This window comes from Pseudopodoces humilis, chromosome 6 (assembly GCF_049639895.1).
Source record: "Pseudopodoces humilis isolate 2021_Gansu_Grassland_sample_001 chromosome 6, ASM4963989v1, whole genome shotgun sequence".
NCBI classification, from domain to species: Eukaryota; Metazoa; Chordata; class Aves; order Passeriformes; family Paridae; genus Pseudopodoces; species Pseudopodoces humilis.
This window is the reverse complement of record NC_142205.1, coordinates 35,449,878-35,462,543: the sequence shown is the minus strand read 5'-3', so window position 1 is coordinate 35,462,543 and position 12,666 is coordinate 35,449,878. Positions and strand designations below refer to the sequence as shown.

The 12,666-nt window shown below is 36.2% G+C and overlaps 1 protein-coding gene across 3 annotated transcripts in view; it reads right to left on the bottom strand.

Annotated features, from left to right (window-relative positions):
* The window catches only part of GLRA3 (glycine receptor alpha 3), an 85,886-nt gene that overhangs the window by 18,770 nt on the left and 54,450 nt on the right, over window positions 1-12,666 (bottom strand). For all 3 annotated transcript variants that reach the window (XM_088056919.1, XM_088056920.1, XM_088056921.1), the window contains exon 6: window positions 9,343-9,480. In XM_088056919.1, the coding sequence (XP_087913045.1) occupies window positions 9,343-9,480 (138 nt within the window). The remainder of the gene's footprint in view (window positions 1-9,342; window positions 9,481-12,666) is intronic.

Here is a 12,666-nt window from a genome sequence, read left to right as displayed (position 1 = left end):
CTACCCAGCTAGACCCTCTTCTCTGCTGCTCCAGTACCAAGTATTGGAGAAAAGCTGCAGATTGAAGTCAGTCTAGCACTGCAGTTGCAGTAGTTGCTGGTCTAAGTGTGAAAGAGCCGATGTTAGCTTTTGCCCTTCCTGGCTGAAATCAGAACCACTTGCATAAACTTGGCTAATGTAGCTGACTGAAAAAAGAAACCCCTTGTACTAGCAGATGTGAGTCCAGCCAAAAGAGGCTGTGCTGTTTTTTCCCACCTGAAGCTGTGGGTCTCCTTTCCCTTCCTGAATTCCATTTCAAATTCAAGCCAGGTTAGCTGTGGTTTAATCTATTTGACTGGATGCTTGAATGGATCAGAAACGACATATCCATAAAGTCACCTCAGCTGGGGAATGAGATAGACAAGTAACTAAGAGCATTGCTCTAATAATTCATTTGTAGTACATGAAGGGTAAGATCGAGTTCATTTTGACAGGCACTGTGAATGTCACAGAGTGCCTAGCAGGAGGATAGGAATCCCTTGTGCTATTGTGGCTGAGCAACAAATTAAGACCTGATGGTAGTTTCAGACTAAAGCTGTCTAAATATAAGTGTGCACACAATCCATAAAATGGATTTTTGTAAAGCAAAAGATTGAAAAGGTTTGCAGGGCTTCCCAAAATAAATATTTTTTCCTGATTTGAGGTTACATTTTTTGTTTTTGTAAGTCTAGTCTAACCAGGGATTTAAGTGCATGAAAGGGCCCAAAAGTGCTGACTTGATGAGCATTGTTACCTGTGCATGCGAGGTGAATGTACTGGCGTATATGCATGTGATGGTGCATTTTTGTCTCTTACCCATATTCTTTGGTAACAACGTTAGAGCTGCTGGACTGGCAAGATTTCTATGCAATGTCCATGCTGAAACTATTAGTATAGTGAAAAAATAAAATTGTGTCAGTCTATATGATATTTCTTTCCCCCAGAAAGCATAAATTGCTTTTCTTTGGAGTCAATATCTAGATCACACACTTTCTTTGTTGTTGTTTCTTGCATGGCCAACTGTGAGTAACCCAAGAAGAGCATTTTGCTACTTCAGGTCACCTTCACACTACACAGCCTCCTCTGACTTTAGCATGTGCTGTTTAAAAAATGGGCTATGCAGGCAGCAGTATGCTTGTGTCATTAAAATGTATTGTCAGTAGCGTGGGATGTGCAAGAGAAATCAAGCATAAGTTGTAAATTCAGGCCATAAAGAGTCCTCTTTTATAGTTTCATCTGTCTCAAACTGTCCCAGAGGTAAGAGTTGGTAGGACTTAAAAGTGTTTGTCTCCTTTTAGCAGACCTTAAGGTGTGTTTTGGGGAAAGCTTTTATTACTGTACACCTACAATGTCATAAACATGTTATGATTCCCAGGAAGGCTGAGTAGCTGTTTTTGAAGCTATACAGAAAGTTTTAATAAGGGAGAATTACTTCAGGATTCTGAGTCAAGGGAATAATGTGCCTGAGAAATAATTAAGAAAGGAGTAACAATTATTAACTACTATGAAATTAAAAATTAATAGCATAATAAAATAAAAAATGAATAAGTATAAACAAATTAGAAAAGAGCTAAGCATGCAGAGTTCAACTTTTTATCCATGCAGAACAGAAAGTTATCTGCTGAGGATTCTTGATGCTACTTTAGATAGTAGAAAATAGTAGTCTGACCTTGTAAGTCATTGATAATGTTAATAAATGATTTGTTGTGAAATATCTTATGTATATAGAGAGAACTGTAGCTAAAAGACTGTACAGTTTAATGAAATTACATTAATCTATTTACTTAAAATAAGAATCTTATGCTTGCTGAATAGAGATGATTTAAAGGTTAGCAAAACTGAACTGAGTTAAGAAAATCTGAATAAATCTTTATGGTGCTCTGCAGAATATGTGTCTTTGATCTGGGAAGCAAATATTTCATATTGTGATTCCAACACATCTGTCAGTACGGATGTAGACTACACAATTCTGATTTTACCAGTGACTGATAGCCAACAAGCAATCAAAATATTGCTAGCTATAGGGATTTGCTAACAGAATCCTGGGGCAATTGGGCTGTGATGATGTTCCTGTGCAACAACACTTCATTTTTCCTCATGAAAAAAAGCTAGAGACAAAGGCTTAGCATGAAATTAGAGAAAAAACTGAGAGACAGCAGGGAAGGAGAAAGGGAGAATGAGACAACTTCAGTGGCTCGGATATTCTCATCCTAAATGGCTGACTCAGATTTAGGTCTCTTAATACAATAGAGAGCTTCTGCCACTTGTCTGTCTTCCTGAAAGCTATTTCTTAAGCACCTCAATTCCTCTATTCCCCATATCCTGACAGAGATCCTAAATTCAAAATGAGCTTGAAAATTACATTAGACAGAGTATCTGCCTCTCGGTGTTATTCTAAACCTCTGTTGTGTTCAACATTTTTAGACATGTTACAACCAGAATTTGACATCTTATGTGGAAGAGATAACATATTGCAAAAACCAGCTGAACTTTTCCTTATAGAGATAAAAGTAATGATAGTTCCTTCTTCTCAAGGCAAAACTTAAAGACTCTTCTTCCAAAATGAAACAATAGGTGGACTCAAGAAACAGGTTTTGTATAGATAGATGTAATATGGCTATTGTATCTTATGCCTCTGACTGTTTTCTATACTTCAATACCTTGAATTCTTACTACTAAATTTTAATACTTGGATCCTTACAGGTTCTTACTAAATGATTGCCACTGCAATGCTTTGAGTAATCCTATCTACTCTCTGTACAAGGACAAATATTTACTCTAGACAAACACCTGTTGCAGGACAACCCACACTGAGGATAGTTCATGACATACACACTGCAAATGTGATCTCACTGCTGGCCATCATACACCTTCCCTTTGCTGTATTTCTCCAGCCCTTCCTTAATGCTGGTTCTGTCACTTGTCTCCTGAGCTGGGGAACTTCAGAGTGCTAGGTAGTAGAAAGCTCGTCCTTTAAATACTTGTGTGTTAAAGAACAGATGAAGTTTTATCAGAATTGCCTTGACACAAAATCTTTGATCATTTAATTAATCAACATTTTTATTAAAGACCCTGCATATATAAACCCTAATGTTTTATCTAGTATACAGGGTAGAATCACCCTGGCAAAAATCATTGCCCTCAGTAAGAAAGTGGCTATTGGCTTCAGCTGTCTTCAGACAAAATGGATTGATGAAAAAAAAAAGCCCCAAATACCAAATAAACAAACCAACCAAACAAAAAAATCCCCAACCCAAACAAACAAAAAACCCCAAAACAAAAACAAACCAAAAACAAAACCCAAAACCTTTTTATATTGGAAGTAATTAATGTTGAAAGGGAATTTTCTGAGGACAATTTTATCTTCTAACTGAAAAGTTTTAGCTGAAAATAGACAGTCTCAGGAGGAAATAAAACTATATTGCCATAAGAGGGATCACATAGACCACCAGCACTTTCCTTCTGCCTTTTGTTGTGTTCTTTCTTTTTTCTCTGCATCTGCTAAAATAAGATTGCAGGTAACATCTCTTGGCAGCAGCATGTTACGTATAACACTGCAGACAAAATAGCAGATGATTTTCATACAGAGGATGAATGAGAATGAAATACATAAACTGACTTTTCCATAAGGCAATACTGTCCCCTTAACTTTCTCTTCTGTTTGAGTCATTATCGGAATCACCACAAGAAAAGCAGTCCACTTGATTTTACCCTGTTCAGTAAAGACATTTCCTTTTTATTCTTCCAAGAACGTGACACTTTTGTTTGAGAGGAACTCTGCTTATTACTGAAATACAGCTTTCTGTTCCTTTGCCTTTCAGTGATACAATTTTTTAAACAACAAATAAAATTCATAAATTATGTGTATGCAAAGCTCATTATTTCAAGAGATTGTAACTATAAAACTGATTATATATAGGTAAGTTTAGCTGAAATTATTTTCTTACCTTTTTAAGAAGTCAGGATAATAAAAAAGCACTTGGTAAGTGTGCTCTCTAGAAACTTTCCAATTTGCTCTTTAATATAAATTGCAATTTGAGTGTATTTTGCTTATACTTTTGAGTATAAAAGTACTCATTTCTTCCTGATCATAAAATAGATAAAACACCGTATTTATCTTCATAGAGCCTGAATCGAAATTATGATTTTCCAGTGTCCAACATATAGAACTAGACACTTCTCTATGTATCTAAAGCCAGGATTCACTAAACGACTCTAGGAATGTATTAACATTCAGTTTTTCTTTCAAGTCACGGTCTGTAGAATTCAGCAATATTTTGGGGGAAGTCAGTGCTGAGGCTGTCACCTCATAGATTCCCATACAGGAAGGGTTTTTACATTCCTTTTTTTTTAAAAAAAAAATTCGGAGGCAGGTGATAAACTTGACATTGGTGTAAGACTGATAATGATTGCAGTAAAAGACAGCTGAAAATAGATATGAAAAAGTTAAATTGGTAAATTTGCACTTGCAGTTCTCATGTCCCTCAGAATGGAGAGCTGAGCTGCATTGAGCAGGACCTTTGTGGGCTGGAGAGCCCAGCACAACATCAAGGCAAAGACAAATGTACATCTCTGTGATGAGGATGGAGCAGCCCCCTGCCCTGATAGAGGCTGGGGGTGGACTGGGTAGGCAGCAGGTCTACTGGGCCTGGGAGCCTGAGAGATGTCAAGCTGAACAGAAGTCTTGTGATGTGAAAGACTTGTCATGTGCTGCACTGTGTTAGCAGGGGCAGAGAGGGGAGACACAGAAACTAAGGAGGTATCTAGATGTGATGTTTCCACTTCCAGGACAGACGATGAATTTTTTATTCAATGAATCTTTAAAGTAGAATGCTCAAATTTTGATCAGTGCAGGGTTGACATTTGTGGCCTCTTTGCCCTTGAGAAAAATGTCTTGTTGGAGTCAGGAAGTGCCATTTTGTGCATCTAGGGACGGTCACATCCTCAGCCTGCCACAGACTGTTTACAAAACTGTTTATAATTCCTGCTTTTTCAGCAAAGGAATGAGCAGCTTCAGAGATTTCACACCCATAGACTATCTCCTGGGTAAAAAGTACAAACCTCCTTTTTGGAGGAATGATCTATGAAAAAAAACCTGAGGGAGTTAAAAAGTAATATCTTAAAAATCACTCCTATAGTCTCAAAAAGAGTGGTTTAGCTGTTTGTGAACACAAGTAAGGATTTGAATTGTTGTGAGAGTAAGACATTGAAGTTGTGTCTCCTTTAATCACTGTCATCAAGCTGGCAGCAAAATGGCTGAATATAAGGCACTAGGTCAGTCGAAGGTGAGACTTAGAAGGGCCACAATCTACAGTTTGTGAAGCAACTTTTTTGGCTATGGGAGGAAAAATGGGATCATGAGAAAAAATTGTTTTTGGGATGTGCATATTAGGAAGTCAGATGGGGAGTGTGGAGCTAAGGAAACATGCTGTTCATCAAGATTGCAATTATCAGAAATGGTCATGTACAGAATTTATCAGTCCAGGTGGTGAGGGCAGCAATCACAGCTCCCCTGTTTCAAGGACCACTACATCCAATTTTTTGATCCAAAAGGCATTATTGGACCTAAGACAGTTCTGAGCAGCATCGCTCAAGTGTGGGTGTAAAGCATTATCCACGACACAGGAGTAAAGCCTAGACTCATTTGTGCCTCTGAGCCAATGCTATTATGCATAAACTCATGTTACTGTATATTTAGATATTTTTTTCAGCTTTTTTGCAGCTGTGATTGAAATTATCTGTGATTGCAATAAAATTTAGGTGTTGCATAATAGCCCAGGGAAGCAATTAATGTCACATAGGAAGGCGGCAAACAAGACCATCCTTGTAATGCAAATGGTTAATGTGTGATTTTTCTGGTTGTTATGATTCTACTTCACTTTCCAAATTGGTCACTGTGCATATGCCTGTGGATGCAAAAAATGAAAATTATCAGAAATGTTGTTGTGTCACCTCAGAACACAAGATTTGATGAGCCATTTTGCTGTACTGCTGCTGAAACTGTTATATCTCTATATTTAGACACAGTTTATTTTTTGAGCTCTGGTTACAGTGAACCATTTTCAACTGGGCATGAAACACTGATGAGACATGCACTGATGACTTTCCACATACTGTCCTGAAGCTTCATGTTAATTTGCTTCACGGGGAGAATTTTGGGATTTTTTTTGTTTTACAGGATGTCTCAGAAGAGCTTTCCATCCTGTGTTGTAACTAAATTTAATTTGAAAACTCTTCTTTGGTCGCTTACTACATACCAGCTGTAGTTGCTTAGCGTTATTTTAAGAATTCATTTTATCTAATCTGTCATAGGCCAGAGAAATAGACTTCACATCATATTTTAAAAATTGCTTTTTAAAATTTTTGTTCTTGCAAAGTATCCTAAAGGCATATCTTCCTGCAATATCTCATTGCAGAAGCCTTAAAAAGCACATTACTGATGATGTATCCAAGTAACACAGTGAAAATAGTTGTTGTTCTCTTTTAATATAATGTTTATGGGGTTTTAGCCTACAAATGGTAGTTAATAGTATTGGTTGTAACAAAGAATTAAAAGGAGTTCTTACTTCTCCTAGAAACCAAACCCTCCTAATCTGGTTTAATTTGCTTCATACTGAAGATTTGAATTAAAAAAAATACTTTGAACAAAATACTTTTATCTTGAAGAGACTATCACAACAAATGTAGTCCTACATGGGTAAAACCACCTTTTCTTTCTGATTTGCCCTGACAAAGTTCTGTACCTGTAATTTTGGTGCTGTAACTCAGAGCAGGCCACTCAGCTGCTTCCTCTGGTGAGACACACTCTTCCACCTCCTGCTCAGCATCAGCATCCCAATTTTCCCCTCTGCCCATCACAGGCAGGTCCCACAGCTGTGCAATTGCTTTATTTTTTGCTGACATCTTTTAACATTTCCATCCTCTAACTGCATCCAGGCTTCCAAGGTTTCTGTGTTACCAAACACCTTGATTTTTTTGTGGACAAGTTAAATGGTCCAATTACTTTTTCAGTACAGGCTTGATCTTCATCTTTCAAGGGCTGTAGGTTGCACTCACCTCTTAGAGCATGTTTGGCCACAGAAATGCAGTTTGGCCAAAGCAATACAGAATACAAAAGGCTGCTGACTGGCCACACTGTCCTCTAGACTTATTGTCCCCTCTTCTCACCTAAATGGGACAGAATTACATGGAGACAAGCACACTTGTAGCCACATCTTGAGAGCCATGAGGCCTCCCATGCAGCTAATAACATCTGTTGCTCCTGCTTCTCCACTCAGGTTAGGGCCACAGTGAACAAACAGCACATACAATTTGAGCCCAAGTAACCTAGTCTAGTGTAGGCATAGCATATTTTCCTATTTTTCCTTAGATAAAAATGAATACCAGGTTAAATAGGCTTGAAACAGGTTGTGAAGAAAAATATTGTGCCTTCAAAATACTGAAAAAATGAAGTTTTAGTAAAAAACACAAGGTTTAAACTCTGACGATTATAATGTAAGTTCTCAGACAAATGAGTAAGAGTACAACTCAGCTTTGGATGGAGGCTTTGAAAATCACTGGAAATTCTGAAATTTTAAACCAGGTTTCCATTCAGTATCAGGTTAAGCATCACAGTAATGTCTCAATTTCTCTGAGGTTTTTGATGCGTCATATTATGCAAATGAACATTAGAAAAAGGAGAAGAATACTCTATATCATGGTTTCTCATCAGTTAATATCATATACCGGATAAAGAATACAACTGCAGACACATTTAAATGGCATAAAAGCAGGAGAATCCTAAAAAAAAAGGGTAAGTTGCTTGTATATTTCAAGGGAGACAGTGGAAAATAATGAAAATAAAATTTTCTTATTTGTCATAAGGATTATGGTAGAAAGGAAAAAAGGAAAAAATAGGAATTCCTATCTTATCATTAATGAAGAAATATCTGAGTGAAAAAATTATTCTGCTATAGGATATGTATCATATATTTTAGAAGGTTTTTAAGGATTATTCAAATATTAGCATTTGTACAACAGAAGTGCACGTTAAGTGTTTCCAATTTATTTTAGGGAACAGTTCAAAATATCTCTCTCAGTATCATCCTATTCTAAATGGAAATTATGACAGAACCTTCCCTTCTCTTAGGGCACTACTGCAGTTGCGATAAAACTCAGTGTTGGAAAGCACTCCTCCTTAATTTTGATTGTAGCAGGACATGCCTTATGAACACCATCTATTTGATTTTCTCTCCCTGACATTTCAGCAGAATCCAAATGATTCTGCTGAATTTTAAGAAATGTTTAATCATACTGGAGAGCAAGAATTTAAAGATACGTGGATTAGAATGGAAGACCTTTAACTTTTTATTTTTTTTCTCAAGAAAATATATAAACTATGCAACTTAGGCTTTGCTTTTCAGGATTATTAAGCTCGTGATTCAGTTATTGATATAGTTTTTCACAATTAAAAATAAAAATATAATAACTATAATATTAATATTAATATTAATCCCCTACTTTTTCAAATAATCCCAGAGATGAGCTAAATACCTCAGTTCAACAAAGGCAATGATTCAGTATCATAGAATTATAGAATTAGAGAATTATTGAATGGCTTGAGTTGAGAGACCCTAAAGATCACCTAGTTCCAGCTCCCCTGCCATGGGCAGGGACACCTTTCACTAGACCAGGTTGCTCAGAGCCCCATCCAGCCTGGCCTTGAACACTTTCAAGGATGGGGTATCCACAACTTCTCCATGCAGCCTGTTCCAGTGCCTCACCATCCTCACAGTAAGGAATTTCTTCCTCATACCTACTCTCTTTCAGTTTGAATCCATTCACTCTTGTCCTGTCACTGCATGCTCATGTCTAGCTTGTACACCTTGCCATTGCACACTAAAATCCTTTCAGCTCATTCACGTTGCCCCCTTGCTGCGTGAATTAAGGCAGGAACAGCTTGGCTCAGCCATGCTATGTCCCTTTTTCCCGACTGAGACAGGCTATGATTAGTGCACAGCGTGTAGACCTTTGGATTTCAGCAGTGCTTCAGATCCCACATTGTAAATGGGGTCACGGCACCTACTGAATAAGTAAAACCCCTGACTGAACAGTTTTGGAATTATTTCAACTCTATATTTACTTAAGGTACCAAAAATTGAAGTTTATCCAGTCTTCAGGTAGTTTTGGTTTGCCAGTTATTTAAGACTGCATTACCTTGCACAATACACCTGTGTGTTTTAAGCCTCTTCTGAATTCAGTGAGAACATTTAAAATACAACCCAACTGTGACATTTATTATAACAATAAATGTTAAATGTCTTTCAGTTGTAATCTCTTTCCTACCTGTATTATAATGCTTGGTGCAGTAACATAAATCCTTTTCTTCTTTCAACAGAAACTGTGGCAGAGTGAGACCTTCGGCTACCTGAACCGCTCCCTTTTCTTGCCACTCAAAAATGAGATCATTCATTGTGTATCCAACTAAAACAAAGAAAAAACCCAAATAAACTCTAAGTTAGTTGCAGACTTTGAAAAGCAGTAACATATCAAATTAAAATATTTAAAATAAATGTTATAAAAAGGAGGTAATACAGAGGGCATGCTTATACTCGTTGATCACAAATTTTTATCTGCTATTCTATACCACACTGAATTGGAAGAGACAAAATGGCTGTCTTATGAAACTCTTTTAAATCTTAATAATTAGATGGTCTTTTAATGGATTCAACAAAATCATTTAAATTAGCTAAACATCCAAAACTCTTGTGTGCTTGGGAACATCTTTTTCTCCCCAGCCCATGAAGGATAAAATAGGCCCTTCACACTCAGATCTCTTCCTGCTTTTACTTGAGGTGAAATGTGGATTGTCAAAGTTATGTTTATGGATTTATGTCAATTTGAATGGTTAAGTGCAAATTGTTCAAAGACAAGAATGAATTAAAATTCTGCAGTAGTATTAGTTGAATTGAAAAACTGATTTTCTCTGAAACTGGAACAACACATGGGAAAGCAAATGATTATAATCTTCTCATATTAACTGATGTGATATATAATGATATTAAAAAACACTCAGCTTCAATATTCATTCTCCTGCACTTATCCATACCTCATGCATGTGTATAAGATTAGATACAACAGCAAAATACATACTAATCAAGGCCCAGACTTTACAAAGGACAAGTACTTTTTCCTTCTATTTCCCTCTCTCAGATAAAAATTTGCATGGCATATCATTGGGGAAAATATCCCTATTTCTTCTGAATATGTGATCTGTTAATTCTCCCAGGCATTTCAATCTATTTTTTTTTTCCTAAATAAAATTTATCTGGTTATTACAGCTGGAAAAAAAAGGCTTCATATTCTCATTCAGGTTTGAGCTACATATACTAGAATGAACCAGAAGGTACCAGAATGATAATTTTTTCATCTAATTTATATAGCTTTCAGCTTCTTTGCAATATTTCCTTTCTGCTTTAGTCCAATACTAATAAATTGTTGAAAAAATACTATTGAGAACCAGAAATTCTTTTAACCTTTCAGTAACAAATTGCTGTTTCAAGTATATTGTTCAGAACCTTCTAAGAGTAATTGTCTGCCCAAAATTACTGACATTTTGAGTTTCAGCAAAGAAAGTAACCTCTTTGCTGTGTGGGCATAAATCTTACCCCATTATATTCAGTGACTTCGCTACCCTTTTAATACACCTATTAATGGCATTCAATGACGTGATCTGCTGACCCAAAAACTCAGATACACTTCATCTTTTCTTATCTGTGCTGAATGAACCTAGGAGCTAAGAATTAATGTTTATAAATGTAAAAATGTTTTCTACATTTCTTCTTCCTTCTAAATTCTTGATGTTTCTTTTGGGAAGAACCCTTATACAGGGTATTCAAAGGAACTCAGGCTGACTGTTGAATTACTTGGCACTTTTGTTTGAGGCTGGATGAATATGATAAAAATGATACCACCATATCCTTTTAAAATAAGTAATTAAGATCAGACGCTGCTCAAGCCGCTCCAGGGACATATCAAAACTGCAAGAAAACACTTGCTTTTCTGATTGATTGCATGATATTCCATAAACACAGTTAGAATTCACTATTAAATGGCATAAACTGTGAAAAATCAGAAGTATATATCTTATCGAACTTTGCATGAATTCAGACAAAAAGCAGTTGTGTGTAAAGCAGATTACTGCTCGAAGCATGTAGATTATGGCCAGAAGTGATATTCCTTGAGTAAAACTCATTGAACTGTCAAGAAACAACTGCTGTGTCAAAATGTATTTCACTAAATCTGGTTCATTCATCTCTAATGCGTGCTTTTTATTTTGATTTTCTACTCTGCCTACTAATTCTTCTGTAATGTAATATACTACAAACAATAGCAGCATATTCAAAATGCTACTATGATAATTAATTTTTGTCATGTTTACATTTTAAATGCCCAAATATAGTGTTAGCATTCAAAACTGTAACCAGTTTTGTAAGTCAAGGTCACAGTCATAAATTAAAGGTGCCTTAAAATATAGAGAAATTAATGGAGATGTGAGTTTATGCTATATCAAATAATTTTAAAATAGTATAATGTTTCCACTAGTATGCTAAATTAAATCAGCTTGAATGAAATCGAAAGAAAATATCTTTTTTCAATTAATTTTATGAGGAGGACCTGCTGAATAGCACAGTGCTTAACACTCAGAATGCTCTTGGCACTGTGTGCAATGTGCGTAAAGGGAAAAAGATATTTCTATGGAAATCACTCTTTAAAACGATCAGTGGTTACCGTACCAAAGTATTTATACTATTACAGTTTAGGTATATGGTGTTATATATGCAATGAGCCTAAAATACAATCCCCTGATACACTAATTTTGGGACCTCTGCTGATTAATTGTAATAACTGTCCCTGTCCTGTTCTAGAAATAACAACCTGAAGTCCACCTGAGCTTTTGGCTCTTGGCTACTGGCTACCCAACTAACAAATATGCATTATCTTTAAAGCAATTAAAAAAAATGTCATTCAGTAACATATATTTAACTAAAAGTGTAAATGCCTGTTACTGATACTGGTCTGCTTTTGAAGATTAGAAATACACTATGTGCAATTTCCAAATGGTCTGTGAGATAAAAACTCCCAGAAGTTGTGTTCCATTACACAGTTATCTCTGTGCAAATGGAGCAGTAAAGTGTAGTCTTGAAATGTGTAGGCTTTATTCTGAATGGATGTGTGGTTACCAGTACAAACTCGTGCTATATGTGCTAGTTATGTTGTTAGACATAGTATGTAACTTGTAAGAACTGCACTGAAATAGGCAGCAGTTATAAAGAACAAGACATTTCTCCTTGGAGCCTATAAGGAATTAATGCAACCAAACATGGTATTTAGCCTCTCATAAAACCAGAAGTTTTTCTCTTTTGACTGTGAGGGGTTGTTGATGACTATTATAAATTGCTACCAGATATTTTTTTTACCAGTGACTGGGAAGTACAGTGTTATGTAGGGAATTCCTAGTGGGTAAGTTTTATTGCTGAATAAATGACTGACTGTCACTAGCCTAGGTAGTATATGAGGGTGCAGCTCACTGGTGCAAAAAGTGAAATCTTTTATTCTGCTTTAATAGCTGAAAGCAATGGAGGCTATAAACCAGCATGGTCTTCAGGA